At 56.0% G+C, this 18,574-nt stretch overlaps 1 protein-coding gene and 1 long non-coding RNA gene across 5 annotated transcripts in view; one reads left to right on the forward strand and one right to left on the reverse strand.

The window, feature by feature from the left end:
• Positions 1-11,059, forward strand: part of ABAT (4-aminobutyrate aminotransferase) — an 82,480-nt gene extending 71,421 nt beyond the window's left edge. For all 3 annotated transcript variants that reach the window (XM_072835739.1, XM_072835740.1, XM_072835741.1), the window contains exons 10-16: positions 1,486-1,549; positions 2,085-2,233; positions 3,333-3,470; positions 4,217-4,384; positions 5,530-5,676; positions 9,689-9,800; positions 10,836-11,059. In XM_072835739.1, coding sequence (XP_072691840.1) covers positions 1,486-1,549; positions 2,085-2,233; positions 3,333-3,470; positions 4,217-4,384; positions 5,530-5,676; positions 9,689-9,800; positions 10,836-10,957 — 900 coding nt within the window. In that variant the 3' untranslated portion in view covers positions 10,958-11,059. The remainder of the gene's footprint in view (positions 1-1,485; positions 1,550-2,084; positions 2,234-3,332; positions 3,471-4,216; positions 4,385-5,529; positions 5,677-9,688; positions 9,801-10,835) is intronic.
• Positions 11,060-13,143: 2,084 nt separating this feature from the next.
• LOC140638421 (uncharacterized) lies at positions 13,144-17,756 on the reverse strand. Of its 2 annotated transcripts, XR_012035463.1 has the most exons (4): positions 17,398-17,756; positions 16,983-17,057; positions 14,299-14,884; positions 13,144-13,545 (listed from the first exon to the last, which is right to left on the reverse strand). It is a non-coding gene; the product is annotated as an uncharacterized lncRNA (long non-coding RNA). The 2 variants fall into 2 exon arrangements; XR_012035462.1 differs by having other exon boundaries at positions 14,299-17,057.
• Between the last annotated feature and the right edge of the window lie 818 nt (positions 17,757-18,574).

An 18,574-nucleotide genomic window follows, 5' to 3' on the forward strand; every position in this document is an offset into this window, starting at 1 on the left:
ATATCCAGTTACGGGGGATGGGGGACAGAGTGTAGGGGTTCCAAATGGAACCCCAGCGGTCCAAAGAGGCGCCAAAGAAGCTGGTGTCGGAGGCGGGGGCTGGCGGTGGGGGTACAGGGAGAACAGGGTGGGTGGATGCCAAGCTCCCCAGCCAGCTTCAACCAGACCAGGCCTGTCCTCCCTCATTCAGTGATTTAGACAGAAGTGTCTGCTGAAAAAAAAAAAAAAAAAAATCAAGAGCCACTATACTCAGTGACCCCCTGCACATACCCACAGCAAAAATAGTCACAAAGGGTTTCTCTTGGCCTGGAGACATACGTGCTGTAATTCAGTGAAAACAGTGGAGGTAAATCGCACAGACACTGTGCTGTCAACCACGTAAATAAGTACACGAGAGATTACCAGAAGAAATCCTGCTAATACGTTTACAGTGAGCTGCCTCTGGGTGGTAAGGTTGTTTTTGGTTTCTTTGCATGCTTCCTTAATTTTTTTTTTTTCCTAATCTACCCCTTTCTCTGTGTTCATACAAACCTGCACAAACTTAAGCGTTTTCTTTTTCCTTCTGGCCATCTTTGAAAGCAGTGGATTGTGCCGACCCTCAGTCTCATCCGACACCCACGGGCATCTTGTTCCATCAACGTTTTTAGATCCCGTTGCTCACATTTAGTGGCTGCATCGGGGCAAACAAGGAAAATGACAGGAGGGTATTCCAGAGTTTGTGTGGAGGCAGGGGGTGCTTTCCTGGAGGTCTCAGGGACCTGGAGATGAGCCAGCCTGAGAAAACACTGTGTGCGCCTCCCAGCAACCCTGGGTCCCGGGGTTACTTCTGCAGCCCAGAGTCGGCCTGAAGCCACTGGAAACGGGTCTGGCCAGGTTAAGGGGTTGGGAAACAAGGCTGCTGTGCCATCGGCAGGGAGTTCCTGCGTCCCTCCCGAGCCCAGGGCAGCCGCTGTAGGAGGAGGCCACAGCCCCGCAGACCCCTTCCAAGGGCCTGGAGCACTTCTGGTGAGATGCCTGGTCCAGCCCCGTGTCCCAGGAGGCACCCGGCCCCCCTGGAACAGTGGAAGCCAGAGCAGTCTGCTGGCACGAGGAGTTCAAAACTCCAAAGCCCCCATAGCCCAGCAGGGGATGTCGGGGCTTAAGGCAGCATTGGGCCCGGGGCAGCTTGCTCGCCCAGCCTTTGTGCTCAGCCACCTGCTCTCGCCACGGGAGGAGAAGGGGCCCAGATGATGCAGAGCGTGTGAGAAGCCAGAAGTTTAGATACTTATATTAAATCTCTCGATTAAAGAATTTTTTACTTGACTTCATGGGCAAAACAAAACGCCTATGGGCTGGATGCCAGACCTGCGGGCTCAGTCTGTAACCTGGTCCTGAGAAGGGAGCGCGGTTCTTCCAATGCACGTGTGTTCCGCTAGGTGTGCAGGGCCAACAGTACAGCCCCCATCCCTACAGCAGCGACTGACAACCACCGTTTCTTGGTCCTAGGCCCCCGGCTGCCCCGAGTACAGCATCCTCTCCTTCATGGGCGCGTTCCACGGGAGGACCATGGGTAAGGAGGACCCGGCGTGATCCCCCGGTGGCAGTTAGGGTATGAGTGACAGCAGCAACCGTAGTGACGCTTGCCGTAGCTCCCACCCTGACAGTTTTCACGTAGTGTCTCACTGACACGGGATGCCTGGGTAGCTCAGCGGTGTCTCACTGACTCCACGCCGTTTCTGCAGAGCGGGGGTTGGGGATTGTCATTCCCACTTCACAGACGTGGAAACCAAGACGCCGAAAAGAAGGAACATCCCAAGGCCATCCAGTGGCAGAGCCAGGACTTAAACCCTGGCTCCGTGCCTCCAAAGCCTGGGCTTCATCTGTGATGATTCAGAAAGTAGAACACATGCACATGCACACACGCACACATGCACACGCACACACGGGCCCACGGGTTCTGCTTTAGCTTCGGGGTGTCACCGGAACTGCAGGCAGCAGGCCTCCCTGGGTGTTGGAAGACGTGGCCTGCACTGCCTGTCATCTCCTTTTCAAAGACTGTTCCTCCTACGTCCCCAAGCCAACCACCTTCTGTTTTGCTGGCCCAGGATGCTTAGCGACCACACACTCCAAAGCTATTCATAAGATCGACATCCCTTCCTTCGACTGGCCCATCGCTCCGTTCCCACGGCTGAAATACCCTCTGGAAGAGTTTGTGAAAGAGAACCAGCAAGAAGAAGCCCGCTGCCTGGAAGAGGTAACCCGGGACCGTGCACATTCTCCCGCCCCGTCTCCTTACCCCCGGGGAGGAGGAGCACAGAGTTCACCTGGGACCCTCGTGGCAGTCTCTGGGGGGGACGCGGAGACAGACACCTTGTGTCCCAAACGTTCCACATCAGGAAAAGTAATGAGACACCTTGATTTTGCCTCCTGGCATCCATCTCCCTGTTTCGGGTACTGATACCTTATCGTTTAAGCTTCTTTGGGGGCAGGCTTCGTGACTCCAGAAAAAGACAGACTTTATGAGGCTGTGGCGCAGCCCATAGAAAAAGTGGATGCCAGGGACCCTGGAGCCCACCGCTTTCCAGCCTTCTCCCAAGTGCTGGGGCTGCTTTGGGGTTGCAGCAGGGGCAGGCCAGGGCCTGGGGACGGGCAGCGTCGCAACCAGCAGCCATCCTTTAATCTGTTCCACATACTGGGGTTCCATGTTAGGCACTGGACAGAGTCTTCACTGGGGAAAAGAAGCTGGAAACTCTTCAGGTTTGGAATTTGAGCTCAAAAGAGGCTGATTTGAGGCTGGTCAGCCTCTTAGACTTGTCATCCTTTTCAGTTAATAATTAACACGTCCTGGGTGGGAAGCAAGGTGCTGGGTGCTGGGTACTTGTGGCAAATAAAAGAGACAAGACAATGGAGGCCACTCAGCCCTGTCCAATAGAAATATTTAACTACACATCATTGCAGTTTTTCTAGAAATCACAGGTTTTAAAACAAATACGTATCCGAGAATCTGCACAGAAGAGACTCTCTTACCAGTAATGGTCTCACACTAATGACCCTGTAGCAACAGCGGCGGCAGCAGCAGCGACCCCTTCTTTACACCCGACCCTGTGCTGAGTGGTCTCATTCAGCCCCACCCCCCCCCACCCCCCCGTGACCAGCGCCCTGAGTTTCTCCACCAGGTGCTAGCACCAGGCCCAAGTCGGGCACATTCCCACCCACACGAGCGGCTCTGAATGGATGCGATGAACACACGTTTAGCATCGCTTCGGGGGCAGGGGGTGGAACCCACCTGCCCACCCACAGATGCTGCTCTGGGGCTCCCGCCAACTGTTGTTACTTGTCCCCTGGGAACACAGGTGGAGGATCTGATCGTGAAATATCGGAAAAAGAAGAAGACGGTGGCCGGGATCATCGTGGAGCCCATCCAGTCTGAGGGCGGAGACAACCACGCGTCCGACGACTTCTTCCGGAAGCTGAGAGACATCTCCAGGAAGGTCAGTGCACAGGGCACAGGGCCTGTCGGGGCCATGGGCCCTCTGCAGTGGGTTTTCCAGAGCAAAGGGTTAGCCCTGGGATCCTTGCCCATGTCCAGAAGGTCAGAGGCTGCCCGGTGGCCTCACGGTATTGGAGGCAGGAAGGGAGGGAGTTTCTCCATAAAACCTCACTGCAGGCTCAGCCTCCACCCTGCCAGCTAGTCAGGGATGTTCCCCATCAAGAGAAGGCCTCGGCCTCCTCCTTGTCTCTCTCCAGACCCATCTCCTCTTGCAGCCCAGTGTGGTCCACTCAACAGACACCAAATGAGCAGACTCTAGGTTAATACCACGTGTTTACATGTGCAACTGGCACATCTAACCAGTAAGATGAGTTGCTCTAAACACAGATTCTCAGCAAGTAGTAGTCGGGGTGGTGAGCAGAACTGGCCACAGGCCAGCTGGAGCCTGGGAGGCAGGCGTCAGCTGCTCTGCTGGAGGAAGAAGACCCTGCGCGGCCTGAAGCCCAATGCAGCGCCGCCACGCTTCCGTTCAGGACGTCCTAAAGTGACGGTCCTATCCCAGCTCAGCAGTCTGAGGACAGGTTCAGACCCCGCTGCGGCAGAGCTGCTCTGCAGGCCCAGGAGCGGGGGCTTGGTCCACAGGCCAGAAGGCAGCGTGCCTCTGGGTGGACGCGGGGTCCCAGGCTGGTCCGGGGCTGGTCCTCGGTGGTGGGTGCTGATGTGCCCCTTGTCTCCCGTCCTGACCAGCACGGCTGTGCCTTCTTGGTGGATGAGGTCCAGACAGGAGGCGGCTGCACCGGCAAGTTCTGGGCTCATGAGCACTGGGGCTTGGCTGACCCGGCGGATGTGATGACCTTCAGCAAGAAGATGATGACCGGGGGCTTCTTCCACAAGGAGGAGTTCAGGCCCAACGCCGTGAGTAGCCGCCTGCCCTCCCCTGGCTCACCACCCCTGGCTCTTCCTCCAAACCAGGAGCAGAGGGGACCCTGGCCGGGTCACACCACTCCTGACCCATGTAATTAGCCAGTGGTTATGCTCACCCAGCTCTGTGCAGGGCGACTTCCTCGCAGCCACCGTCAGTCCCCTGCTTCCCATGTGCCCATACCATAGTGTTGGTAGCTGCTGCCGTGAACTGAGCACGTGCTCTGTGGCCGGCCCAGTACTTTTAATTCTCCCAGCAATCTAAGCAAGTAGGTGTTATTTTTCTCTCCTACTTTACTAATGAGGAATCAGGTACAGAGAGGTTAAGTAAGTTGTCCAAGGTCACATAGCCTGTGAAGTGACAAAGCCAGGATTCAAACATGGAGCCCACGCTCTAAACCACTGCACTGTACTGCCGGGTATCCACGGGGATGCTCATACGTACAGGCACACAGTTATCAGGGACCCAGGACCCTTTCCTCTACCATTCCTGCCTGTGACTTCCACCCTCAAGGTTGCCTCATGATCCAAAATTACTGCTGGAGCTCCAGCCATCACATACCAATTCCAAGCAGAAGGAAGAAAAAAAGAGGGAAGGACAAAGTGGCCCCCGTCTTGTCTTTAGAAAGCAGCCTTCCCAGAAATCCCACAATATTTCTGTTTCTAACACTTTGACTGAGATCTGGTCACACGGCCACTCCTGTCTGCAAGGGAGGCTGCAAGTGTGTTTTCGGTGTCTCCCCTAACACCTGCGTACTTCATAGAGGAATAAATGGGCGGTCATGGTGAGTGGCCATCGAGCCTCTCCTGACTCCACCACCATATTTTCTGGGACAAATCCCGTACCTTCTCAGACTTGGCTCCTTTGTATAAAGTGAGGTCACCGTAGTTACGGGCCAACTGTCGCGGCTTCCCCAGGACCGAGGGACTGCCCGGGGCGTGGGCCAGCTTGGCCTCCCCAGAAGCAGCCCCTAGCTGTAGGAAAGAACCCAGGGAGATGCCGTGTGTTGCCCTCCCTGAGCTTGGTCGATGCTCGCCAGGCTCGTTTCTCTCCTAAAGGAGGGACGGGTGTGTCTGAGGGAAGCAGGGGGCCCTCCAGGGTCTGCCTGTGTGTGAGCCCCTCCGACGCCCCGTTCCAGCCCTACCGGATCTTTAACACCTGGCTGGGGGACCCGTCCAAGAACCTGCTGCTGGCCGAGGTCATCAACATCATCAAGCGGGAGGACCTGCTGAATAACGCAGCCCATGCCGGGAAGGCCCTGCTGACGGGGCTGCTGGACCTGCAGGTACCCCCGACCCCGGCCGCGGCTCCCCCCACCCCCGCCACCATCTCCCGTTCCTAGGGGCTCCATCCCTCCCCCACTCCCAGTTCCTGGTTCCCTTTGACACCAAGTGCAGGCATCCGTCGCCCCACTCACATTCCCCGCAGCGTGTCGCCTGGTCCCTCGTCGCGACTGCCCTCCTCTTACACGCCACCCCGCAGCGGCACCGTCAACAGGAGACGTGGGAAGCCCCAGAAGCCATTTTAAACGTTCTAGTAACCAAACAGTAAAAGGGAAGGAGGCAAAGTTAGTAATGACAGAGTTTCCTGACCCATTACACCCTGACTTGAGCCTGCCGTCAGCACAGAAAATACCGAAGGGGGCATTTCGCGTTGCCTTCCGTGTACCAAGACTTCGCCATCCAGCCCGTCCTTCACCCTGACACCCTGGCACAGCTCCCCTTGGACTTGGCACATTTCAGGCCATGTGTGGCCGCCGCACGGGACAGCACAGCTCCCGGTTACACTCGCTTGTCCTTGTTACTTCATGCTCCCTGCCTGCCACCCGCCCCCACCCAACACACGCATGCACAGGCACGTGCACACACGCACATGTGACTCTCCCAGACAGGGCAGGGGCCGTCGGGGGCCCAGTCCAGCCCAGGAGCTGGAGGAGAGATGACTCTCCAGCGCACCGGTCAGAGAGCCCTTCTGCCGGGATCTGAGCGGAACCACCAAGGGGTTATGGCCGTGGTGGTGGTGGTGGTGAGGGGGGGGTCAGTTGGTGGTGGTAACAGCTTCCATTTATTGAGTGCCCGCTGCATGCCCAGACTGGAACAGGGGCTCTCGTACGCCCGTGGAGTTAAGTCCAGTACCAATACAGTGAGTGGAGCCACCATTACTATCCCAATTTTACAGAAGAGGAAACTGAGGCGTGGAGGGGCTAGTAGCTTGTCCAGAGTGACACAGCTTCCCTGTGACACCCATGGGCTTGGAAGCTGATTCTGGTGGACTTCAAAGGCCGAGTTCTGTAGGTGCCTGGGTGGCTCAGGTGGTTAAGCATCTGACCCTTGATTTCAGCTCAGGTTGTTGTTTTTTGTTTTTGTTTTTTTTTTAAGATTTTATTTATTTATTGCTGAGAATACACAGAGAGGAGAAAGAGAGAGAGAGGCAGAGGGAGAAGCAGGCTCCATGCAGGGAGCCCGACGTGGGACTCGATCCCGGGTCTCCAGCACCACGCCCTGAGCCGTAGGCGGCGCTAAACCTCTGAGCCACCGGGGCTGCCCTCAGCTCAGGTCTTGATCTCAGGGTCGTGAGCTGGACACGCTGGGCACCGAGCCTACTTTAAAAAAAAGTCATGTCTCTGCCGGTGTTTACTTCTCTGATGTGATCAAGGACCTAATGATAATGGTTATTTCCATTAATTGAGAACTTGCTAAGCTCCAAGCATTGTGTTAAGAGCCTTATCTCATGTAATCCTCAGAATAGGTGGACTTCTCCTCCTTTAGAAGGAGGAGAAGAAAGCCAGCCCACCCCCATTAAATTTAAATTCCAGTAGTCTGAGGCCCAGGGGGCAGGCACAGGACTTGGCTCCAGACACTGGGCAGTGGCAGGAGCTCCAGACACCCTCCCCCCACAACATCCCAAGGTAGGGATACCAGATTTAACAAATCATAATACAACACCACCAGTTAAATTTGGAAAATAGCAACTAATTTCTTTTTAGAGTGAGTATATCCCGTGTACCATTTGGGACATACTTATACTAAATTATAAGTTGTTGATCTGAAATTCAGATTTAACTAGGTCATCCCGCATTTTTTTTTTCAGGCACTCCTAGCTCAGAACAATTTGAACTTAGGAAAACATAATGATGCTCATTTTCTGGGTGAGAAATGGGAGGCCTGGGGAGGTGAGCAGCAAGGAGGCCAGGCTTTAACCCCAGTCCCGCCTGACTGCGGACTCTGAACTGGTAAAGTGTGGCTCTTGGAACAGCTGAGACCCTCCAGCAGGTGCAGTGGGTGGGCTCTGTGTAGAATTTCTTTTTCTTTCTCTCCTCCTGGGCTGGATTTGCATTTTAACTGGAGTTGGGTAGAGGTGGGTCTAGGAAAAGCCTTTGCAAGAGTTGTGCCCTTCCTTCCTCCCTCCCTCCTCCCTGCCTCCCCAGATGAGGGTTCTGTGGAAACCTCCCGGAGCCAACACTGGCCGCTCACTTTGGGGGGCCCCAGAGGCTCATCTAAAGGGATGGAAGGGGAGAGGGCCCTGTCAGGACCCTACAAAGCTTTAGGCAAGAAGGAGTTACAGAACACCCCAAAATGATGAGCCAGACAAATGGGTGAAACAAAAGGATGCCTGTGGATATGGAACAATAGTTGAGGCCCTGCCATGAGGAGGGGTTGGGAGGGAGCTCCACGTCCTGCACTGATTAATCAGGTCAGCAGACACTCAGCACACGTGTGCGTGTGTGTGTAGATGAGACCATGTCCCCAGAGACAGCAAGAATATGGGACTTGTGGGTGGCTCGGTCCATGAAGTGTCTGCCTTCAGCTCAGGTCATGATCCCAGGGTCCTGGGATGGAGCCCCGGGTCGGGCTCCCTGCTCAGCGGGGAGCCTGCTTCTCCCTCTGCCTCTGTCCTTCCCCTTGCTTGTGCTCGCTTACTCTTTCATTCTCTCTCTCTCTCTCTCTCTCTCAAATAAATAGTTGAAACCTTTAAAAATAGAGGAGGGGGGAATATATTTGAAGCGCTACCTCCCAGCCAATAGGCAGGTGCCCAAACGAGCAGAGAAAGTGCTGGAGTGACTGCCAAACCTCAGTTCCCCAGAGACCAAAGAGGCCCTCCTCTGCTGGTAGATCAAGGATTCAAGACCCTGATTGTAAGTGCCTAGCACAGCGCCTGGCACACACATGGGCCCTTACCACCACCAGAAAGTGGCATCATCTCCACTCTCCACCGAGGGACTGCAATGAGATGACACTTGCCCCTTGGCTCTGCCCTCACTGTCCTGAGGTTTTTGTTTTTGTTTTTTAAGATTTATTTATTTTAGGGGGGCAGAGAGAGAATCGATCCCACAACCCCAAGATGAGGACCTGAGCCCAAATCAAGAGTCAGATGCTTCCCCGACTGAGCCACCAGGCACCCCTGCCCTGAGATTAGTTTGGGTCATGCCTTCGCAGGGACGCTGGAGTTGAGAAGGAGCAAGATCTCCCACACCCAGTGGACGTAACTGGGAAGCTAACTTCCTCAGGCTGCTGGGCAAATGACCACAAGCTGGGTGCTTTAAAATAGGAATTCATTCTCTTGCCGTTCTGGAGACCAGAATCCGAAGCCGAGGTAGCAGCATAGGCACTGATTCTGGAGGCTCAGAGGAAGAACCCATCCCACGCCCTGCCCGGCTTCTGGAGGTTGCCAGCCATCCTCGGCAGCCTCCGCCTGTGGGAACCCAGTCCAGCCTCTGCATGCCCGTGTCTCCATCCAGACCTCCCTCCTATAAGGACACCAGTCCTTAGTGTTAGGGCCACTCCCATCCAGTGTGGCCTCCCCCCAACCTAATTCCATCAGCAAAGACTCTACTTCAAAGTAGGGCCACATTCACAGGTTCCAGGTGGGCATGACCTCGGGGAGGGAGCACCATTCAAGCCAGCACCCCGTCTCAGAGCCTGGAGTGAGGATGAGCTTCCTCTCCTGCCAGAACCATAGCTTCTCTAGAGGAAGCACAGATAAAGATGGCTAACGTCCTCTGAGCCCCTGCCAGGGGCCAGGCCCGGCGCTTGACACAGAGATCTTGTGTCGCTGAATTCCCACCATGGCCCATTGGGAGATGACAGAAGCTTCAGCTTACAGAAGAGGAAACTGAGGCACGGGCCACTTGCGTGACTGGCCCAAGGGTGCATCAGGAGAAAGAGGCAGAGCAGATTTGGGACTCGGGACTGGAGGTGTCCCCAGCCAGAGCCCATAACCCCACCACCGTCCTGCCAGACCCAGGGCAGCACCGCACAGGTGACAGGCTTTGACATCACCTTTTCCCCCCATTGCAGGCCCGGTACCCCCAGTTCATCAGCAGAGTGAGAGGACGAGGCACCTTCTGCTCCTTCGACACGCCCGATGAAACCATTCGGAATAAACTCATTCTAATGGCCAGAAACAAAGGTAAGCGAACAGGACCGGGAGCCGAGCTTCACCGGGGTCCCAGGTCACCTGGTGACAGCGCTGCTCGGGGCGCCTTGGGGCACGGGCCAGCAGGGGGTGCCTGGGGCTGAAAACAGTCCGGGTGCTCTTTCTCAAAAGAAGGGAAAGAGGCCGCCGGGATGTCCTTACACACTCACTCCGTAGCTATTCTCGGAGCCGGTGAGTTGCAGCAACACGGGAGAGAACTGAGACGGGAGTGAACTAGACCATCAGGGCCCTTCCTTCAAGGAGCTTCTGGCCTAGCAGGCGGGGATGGGGGAGACAGCATCCCTAAACCACCGGCTGCAGGTCCCAGCAAGGAGGACGGGGTAGGATGGAGAATTGGGGCGGGGGGGGGGGGGGGGCTCAAAGCCAGGAAATCAGGAGAGGCTTCCTTGAGGAGGAGGCAGAAGCGTGTGCAGTTGTCTGAGGCCCAACAGAGCCCCTGGAGACCGGGAAGCCTCTAGAACAGAGGGTGAGGAGGGGTTGCCAGGTGCACATCACCGTGGCCTGTGGAGCCCGTCCAAGAGGCTGGGCTCCTCCCTGGGCTGGGGGGAGCCGAGGGGGAGGCTCAGTGGGGTCGGAGTGTGTGGGCAGAGGGCCCGAGGTGGGTCAGGCCCAGACGGGCCCTTTGTGTCTCAGGATCCCCGAGGGGCAGGGCTAACCCACCTCCTTCTTAAAGTGAGGAAGTGGGTTTTGCAGGTGCTGTGAGGCCTCGACCAGGGCACCCAGCCAGTCAGTGCGGAAGCCTCTGGACCCCAAATCAGCAGACCTGGCCCCCCTGGGGACAGCCCGGCCCCCGCACCTGCTCCCTGCCTGCCTGCCCTTCTGTCCTTTCCCTGTTTGCTTCTGGCTCGGGGGCGGGGGGGGGGGGGGGCAGCAGCAGCGGGGCAGCAGTGCAGGCATGTGAGGTGGGAGGCGGGAGGGAGAGAAAGAGAGCCTGCTGGGCAGGCGGGTGGAGGGAGTGCGGCTCTGCGCCCCCCCCCCCCGCTGACCCCCTCCTGCCTCTGCTTTCAGGCGTGGTGTTGGGAGGCTGCGGGGACAAATCCATTCGATTCCGCCCCACTCTGGTCTTCAGGGATCACCACGCACACCTGTTCCTCAATATTTTCAGCGACATCTTAGCAGACTTCAAGTAAAGAAGCCATTTCCACTACGCAATGAGAAAGCCCCGATCTCAACTGTTGTCAAATTGATTAGTTTGCCTAATTCATGTCTTCACTTAAAGTATCAGAGGCGAATGCGTAAACTGAAGGGTTCTTCGTGGGGAGGGGATGTTCGTGGTGGCTTGGGGGGGAGGGGGGGAGGGGCTGGTTTTGATTTTCCTCCCTGCAGAGCCAATGATGCACATTGGTCTAAGCCCAGAAATTCTTGCGTGAGCCCTGGACGTCGTCTTAGGCAGGGGCCGTGAGGGTCCTGTGGCCATGGATCTGCCGGCCTTGACCCCCCCACGGTTTCTTTGGAAGCCAGGCAAGGGAATGACAGCTGCTCCTGGGACTGGGGGCTGGGACCTGTGGGTTCCGGTCCCCCCTCAAGTGCCATATTCTGTGATGGAGGATGCTGGCCCCCCTCACCCTATGCAGACAGATGTGCTGTCCCCTGCCTGCCCGGCCTTGGAGCCCTGAGCAGGTCCCATGCACGGTTCAGTGAAGGACAGGTCAGATGGCACGCAGGCAGGACAGCAAGGACAGCAGGCTTGAGCTTGCAGTGTGTGGAGGGGCCCTGTGGCCTCCCTACGATGGGGCCGCTCCGCTCCGTGCAGCTGGGGATCCTCTAAACTGTGAATTCTGTCCTGGGTGGGGCTTTGCCTCGAAGCATCTCCAGGTGCCATCGGTGGCACTTCTTACCACCCTCCGTTCCCCAAACACTGTCCCCTCTGTGACCGGTCATCCCAGGCCTCGGGGTGGGGGGCACAGCCTGAGCATCCACAGGGACACGCAGGAGCCAAAAGGTCGGAAGCACAAGCCAGTTGCCCGGAGCGGAAGCCCAGGGCCTGGGGCAGCAGGGCCACCTCCTCCTGCGTCCCCGGGCATCTGGGGTCTGACTTGTAGACCCCACGCCCGGGGGCACTGTCTCTAACTTCTCCTCCACCTCTGCTCCACCTGTGAGCAGCCCCGCAGGATGGCAAAGCTGTGCGCAGCTCCTCCATCGCAGGGAATCCGCCTCTGAACTAGATTTCTTCTCGAGGGAAGCACTGTGCGTGCAGGCGCCAGAGCTCCGCGCAGAATAAAGATCGCCTGTTGGTCCAAGGTGGTCTCCTTGTACTTGCCACCCACCCCGCGTGAGAGGTCTGCCCGACGTAAAGGGTAGGTAGATTACCAGGCAGATGAGGGCTACGTGCTTAGTTGGACTGGTGCTGAGGCTAAGGGGCCTCTTGTGGAGGCAAGACATTCCTGAAACCGAGGTGACCCCAGACGCTCCTAAAAAGAGCATCTGGTTGTCCCACAGCAACGGACTGGTGTTCGGTGGGCGGACTCGGGAAGCCTGGCTGCCCTCCCTGCCCGATAGGAAGCGCTCCATCTCCAGGTGCGTGGCCGGCCGCCTCGGGGGTGGACATACCAAGGTTTTCAGTCCAGTACTTTGCTCTCCTAATAACTAATCATCCAAAGACCTCAAGCTGGTGGTGGTTGTCTTGTTGTCTCTCTTTCTTTTCTGCTTCCACCCTCCAGCAGACTCGGTCATTGACCTATTTCTGTAGAGAATGAAAGGCACCGGCACGTCTAACAGGCACGGTCAGAGCCATGGGCTGTGTGCGCTGTGCATCTCGCAGTCCACGCTAGCCGCCGCTGTTAAGAAGAACTCTGGTCTTGGGCAAGGCTGTCCGGGCGCGCTGTCCCCCTCTCTGTGCACGGTGTCGCTCGTTCGTATACCCATCCGTTTACTCTCACTCCTTCATGGAACTTTCGTCAAGCCCCTGCTCCACCCCGGGCCCAGGGCTAAGTACTAGGAGTACAAGGGGAAACGCAGCATAGTCCCTGCTCTCAAGGGACTCCCGTGTCACTGGGGAAGACAGACCCTTAAGCCAGCAATCAAAGCCGAGCAGCAAGTGCTGTAACAGACGTGGGGGAAGACAGGGAAATCAGACGGAGTGCCAGTCAGGGTCAGGAGGCTTCAGGGAGACAGTAGCACTTGAGCAGGCTTTTTTGTAGAATGAGCAAGAGTTCTCCAAGCAGACGAGGCAAGGAGGAGGCGGAGGAGTGTCGCAGAGACAGGAACAGCACGTTCACAGACACATCAGTCCACGGTCTCCCACCTTTCACTGGGGTTCCAGACCCCACAGGCAATATCCCAAGATTCCAAGGCCTTATTCAACAAACAAGCCAGATGCAAACCAAACCATAATTCATTTATTGGCATAAGTATGCTTTCTCTGGAGAACCCTAGCGCTGGATGCAGACGCTCGGTTAAAGGTTCCCAGAGTCTGACAGGTTTGCAAGCCCGGCCGCAACCAGAAACTCCGCTCTCTTCGGTGGAGGGAGTGGGCTATACATATTTTGTTCTCTCCCACGGGGCCAGCGTAGAGGAATAACATCGTTTCACCTGGAAAGTCATTTCCAGACTTACTCCTTACCAAGGGAAGTTACTTCTCGTGAAACTTTTTAAGCCATTTATCAACACACTCTCGTTGGCTCAGGGCATAACAGGAGTTCCCGAGGCATCCTCTCTTGGGGGGTGGGGGTCAAGCTGGAAGAACTTCAAGGCAAGGAACTCTCAGCCGGGCTCAAGCCTGTAGGGGGAGAGGTGGGTGAGGCGGGGAGCCCAGCCGACAGCTTGCCGCCTGGGGCCGGGCCCGCGGAGAGCTTCTGTGGCCGACGGTCTGGGAACGGAATCCATCTCCATCCGTGCCATAGACTTCAGTAACTATCTCTAGCAAGTCTTGTCACTTTTCCAGAAAACAAGGTCCTGTAATAGCAAGTCTTAGCACATCCTCACTTTTATTATAAATGGGTGTTTTTTTATAATTTTTACTGACACTCAGTAACCATGCAAAATTGTGCACAACATTAATATACCTGTATATCTGTACCTATCTCTACACACACACACACACACACACACACACACACACACACATCGGCTCATGGTAGAGAACCACAGCTAGGGAGTACCGCCGACTTACGCATTCAAAGTGAACTTGTTTACAGTATTCTGGTGACAGTGCCAATACATGATAAAGAAATTAACATGTCACAATGTAACTGATGACCATACGCACAATTCCGTGAATTAAATCTGTTTCCTGTGTTAATCGGTATTCTTAAATTAAAAAAAAAATTTATAACGGAAACATCTGCACGAATGTGACCTCTTTGGGGTTGGAAACAGTTTCCTTAAGTGATTGTCTGGCAAGTACGTATTCAGTACCTATTACAGACCTCTGAGGGATGTCCTGGGGGATTCGTCGGCCTGCACAAGCCTGCCTCGGGCTCAGGAAGCACCGTGAGGCCACAAATTTCACAGGAGCTTGTTGAGGACTTACCATGTGACAGGGGCCCAGGGGTGGACGAGGCGTGGTCCCTGGGCTCAGCTCATCCTCTGGCGGGACAGAGGTCACAGCACCCCACAGGGACCGGAGTACGGGCGGACCCCGGATGCTGTGGAGGCACCAAGAAGAGGCCCCAGGTCGGGGTGGAAGTTCCATCTCCAGGGTCGAGCGGGAACTGTGAGTGACTCTGAGGAGGGATGGAAGGCAGTGCAGACCAAGAGCAAAGCTAACCGGAGGCACGAAGGCAGGGTGAGGGCAGGGCACTCAATGGTGTCATCACAGAGAGACCACAAGAGCCAGAGACCAGACCGAAGAAACGGGCAGGACTCGGCCCCAAAGGCCTTCTGCGCCCTGCCTAGAGGCCTGGCGTTCCCACGCTCTGGTGCAGGAGCTGCAGGTTCGGAGCAGGGGGTCACCCAACACGCTGAGCACTCCTGTGAAGTGACAGGGAGGCCAGTCAGGAAGCGACGACAGTCAAGGTGACGTGGCGGCCCGACCTGGAAGCGGGGTCATGGGCTCCTGCCTCACCGGTCACCCCCGCGCTGCGTCAGTGACTGTGGGTGGCTCTGACTCTTCTCACCTGTAAAATGCATGGTGTGGATCATGTGGTTTTGCAGGTTCCTCCCCCATCCCGGACACTCAGCACGTCTATAAAGGAATAATCTCGGAAGGCAAGATTTACCATCAAACATATTTTTCAAATAATCACATAGAGTAACGGGAGTTATCATTTGGTGAGCATCTGCTCTGTGCCAGAGTATTCTGCGGGGGCTTTATAATTTTCATGACAAACGCACGAGCTATGTACTTGTATGCTTGTTTCTAAGATGAGGAAACAAGGTCAGAGAGGTTGGGGGAACTGCCCCAAATCACACAGCTTGGAAGCCAGGATTTGAAACAGAGATGTATGTATGAAGGATGGTATATTAGTTAAACAAATGTGTGTGGCCGCCTTGGGATCGGGTGAGGAGAGGCACTGTCCCGCACTCCAGGACCTTCGTCTCGGCCAGCCTAGCTGCCAGCCCGGCCACCAGCCTTGGAAAGTCAACCTGAACCGGTCAGTGTTGCTGTGAGCTCCTAATGTACCTTCCTTTTTCTTCTTCTTCTTTGTTTAAAGATTTTATTTATTTATTTGACAGAGAGAGGGAGCAAGCACGAGTGGGGAGGAGGGGCAGAGGGAGAGGGAGAAGTGGGCTCCCCAAGGAGCAGGGAGCCCGTGACTCGGGGCTCGGTCCCAGGACCCCAGTACCATGACCTGAGCCGAAGGCAGACGCTTCACCGCCTGAGCCCCCCAGGCACCCCTTCCCTAAGGCGGGTGGTGGAAGGCGTCAAAACGTCAAGGTTAGAAGCAGACTCTGTTTTCTACTTACTGTTCTGCTTCCTTGCCAGGGAGGGAGGGCGCTGCAGGGGAATGACCTGACTCGGCTGCTTTCTAGCTGGGTGACCCCCAGCAAGTCACTTCACCCCTCTGAACCTCTTCTGCCAAATGAGGTCGCTGCTAGTGAGGCACACTAGGACTCAGCAAGTGCTTCCCTGGACCAAGCGTGATTCTAAGTGTGTCCCCAGAAGTCAGGCGGTCCTCCCAGGCACCCTCGGGGGGGGCCGTGGCCATCGCTGCTTCCCGGACAAAGGACCCAGGGCATGAGAAACCTCTAACCGGGCACAGTTACCAGGTGGCAGGACACACAGTGTGTCGCATACGGCTCTGAAGAATGATATGTTTCCGTCACCATCTAAAGGTCCCGCTCATGGATATTAAATCTATTTCCCGAAGCGGATACAGGCCCAACGGAGTCCCGGAGTGGATCTCAGCTGTTAATCAGCAAAACGGATGTTTTGTCCCCAGAGTTGGTTCAAACACGGCCTCGTGGCCGGGGCCCTGCCTGGTGAATCGGGCCCGATTTTATAGTTGAATGCCACAGGATCAAAACAAGGCCATAAAAGCTGGACTCTGCCTGGGGTTCAAAGGGACCCTGTTGCTTTCCATCTGGGGACTCCAGTCCTGAAGTCACAAAGCAGCAGTGAAAGGACAGCTCGCACCCCTAGCAGTTCAGCCCAGACCGCACCCCCCAGCCAAACCCCCCAAGTCAGCTCTGGGAGTGCGGTAAACACGGCCACCGAGTGGCGCGTACCAGGCCCCGTGACATGGAGGTCTTATCTTTGTAGCCAGGGCACTAGGACACCAGCTGTGCGATGTCCCCTCGCCACGGCCTGGGGGTCGGTCTGCTCAGGTGGCTACCACAGGACGACACTGAGGGCCTACCAGCCCCTGGCGCGCTCCCCAGGCACACACTGCCACCGGCCCCCACGCACAGAGGGCAGGGAGAGACCGAATAGGGAGGCACCCCCGCAGGGGGTGGCAGGGCAGCAAGCTGGGGGCCTCAACTGGGGTGGCCGCAGGAGGGATGCGACCCACACCTGCCTACCAGAACCTGAAGAGCTGATGCAGGGCCGTAACCAGGTTAGTGGTGGCCACTGGTGATGGGTCAGGGCTGCGTCCTCGGGTGGCTCCAGAAACACAGAAGTCAAGCGACACCAACACACACACCAAGGCCAGGGGACGGGGAGGAGCCCCTGACTGCCCGGGGCCAGTTCGAGGGTCAGTGGGCCAGCTTGCCCTCCAAGGCCCCCCCCACCCCAGAGGCTGGCGGCTTAGACAGTGAACATGTATTTCTCACGGTTCCGGAGGCTGGAGGGCCATGGTCAGGTTCTCAGTGAGGACGTCTTCCTCGTTATGTCCTCATATGGCCTTCCTGGGGGGGGCAGAGACAGAGAGCCCCTGTAAGGGCCCTAAGCCCATCATGGGGACCCTAGTCACCTCCCTAAGGCCCCACCTCCAAACCCCCTCACACTGGGAGTTATGGTTTCTTTTTTTAATTTTTTAAAGATTTTATTTATTTATTCATGAGAGACACAGGCAGAGGGAGAAGCAGGCTCCCTACAGGGAGCCCGATGCGGGACTCAATCCTGAGACTCCAGGATCACGCCCTGGGACAAAGGTGGCACTAAACCGCTGAGCCACCCAGGGATCCCCCCCCCTTTTATTTTTTGAGTTATGGTTTCAACATATGAATTTTCCGAGGGCCTATACACCTTTCTGTCCATAGCAAGCACCATACGGACAGTGGCATGGTGCAGTCCACCCCCTGCCCTGCAGCCCAGGGCCCGGAGCCGCCCAGAGTCCAGGGGGTCTCAGCAGACAGGCAGGAAAACCACTCTAGAAGGGACAGACATGACTGTCACCAGTCTCCACAACTGAATGCTTCCCGATGTCAGCTCAGCTTCGGAGGCCAGGATGGGAATTCGTGGTAGAGAAACTTTTCACCCTGAAAGTTGACGTGAAAGGGATCTTGTCTTTCACTGCATGTTTCTTCATTTGTTAAGATGGACAACACGCTCCTCGTGAAAACGTAAAACCAGTATTAGGTTATAAAGTTGACCGTGGACGCCTTCCCTCCAACCCATCCACCACCACCCCCCCCCCCGTCCGTAACCACTGTGAACCAATTAGAATCTACGGGGTTTGTACAAACACAAAAATAAGACCACACGAAACTATACTGTTCTATGACTTGTTTGTCCACTTAATCACTACCCTACGCTTGGTTATCTTTCCGCATCAACAGATAGAGTTCAACCCCATTCTTTTCTTTTTAGACGTATTTATTTTAGCGAGAGCATGTGCACGTGGTGGGGAGGGGCAGCAGGAGAGAGACACTCAGGCTCCCCGCTGAGCGCAGCCTATCTCGGGGCTCCATCCCATGACCCGGAGATCACGACCTGAGCCGAAACTAAGAGTTGGACACTTAACGGACTGAGCCGCCAGGGCGCCCCTCGACCTCACCCTTTTTAAGGGCTGTGTAATATTCCATCCCATGGCTCCACCAACACTTATTCACCCGTGCTGCCTACTAACAAAAACTCAGTTTACTTCCACTTTTGTCATTGCTATTCGTTTGTTTTCCTATTAGAGACATTCAGTGAGCATCCTCATAGGTCTGCTTGGGGTTTTTTTAAGTACTTCTTTAAGACCAACTTAGCAACCGAGCTAGTGAGAGCACGAGGAGAGAGGAGAGGGAGAAGCAGGCTCCCCGCTGAGCAGGGAGCCCAACTGGGGCTCCATCCCAGGACCCCGGGATCATGACCTGAGCTGAAGGCAGACGCTTAACCGACTGAGCCACCCGGGCACCCCATTTGGGTATTTCTATTAGATCACTATTTTGGAATTGTCGTCTAAGTGGGGGAATCACCAATATATCCACCACCTGAA

This window comes from Canis lupus, chromosome 8, assembly GCF_048164855.1.
Source record: "Canis lupus baileyi chromosome 8, mCanLup2.hap1, whole genome shotgun sequence".
NCBI classification, from domain to species: domain Eukaryota; kingdom Metazoa; phylum Chordata; class Mammalia; order Carnivora; family Canidae; genus Canis; species Canis lupus.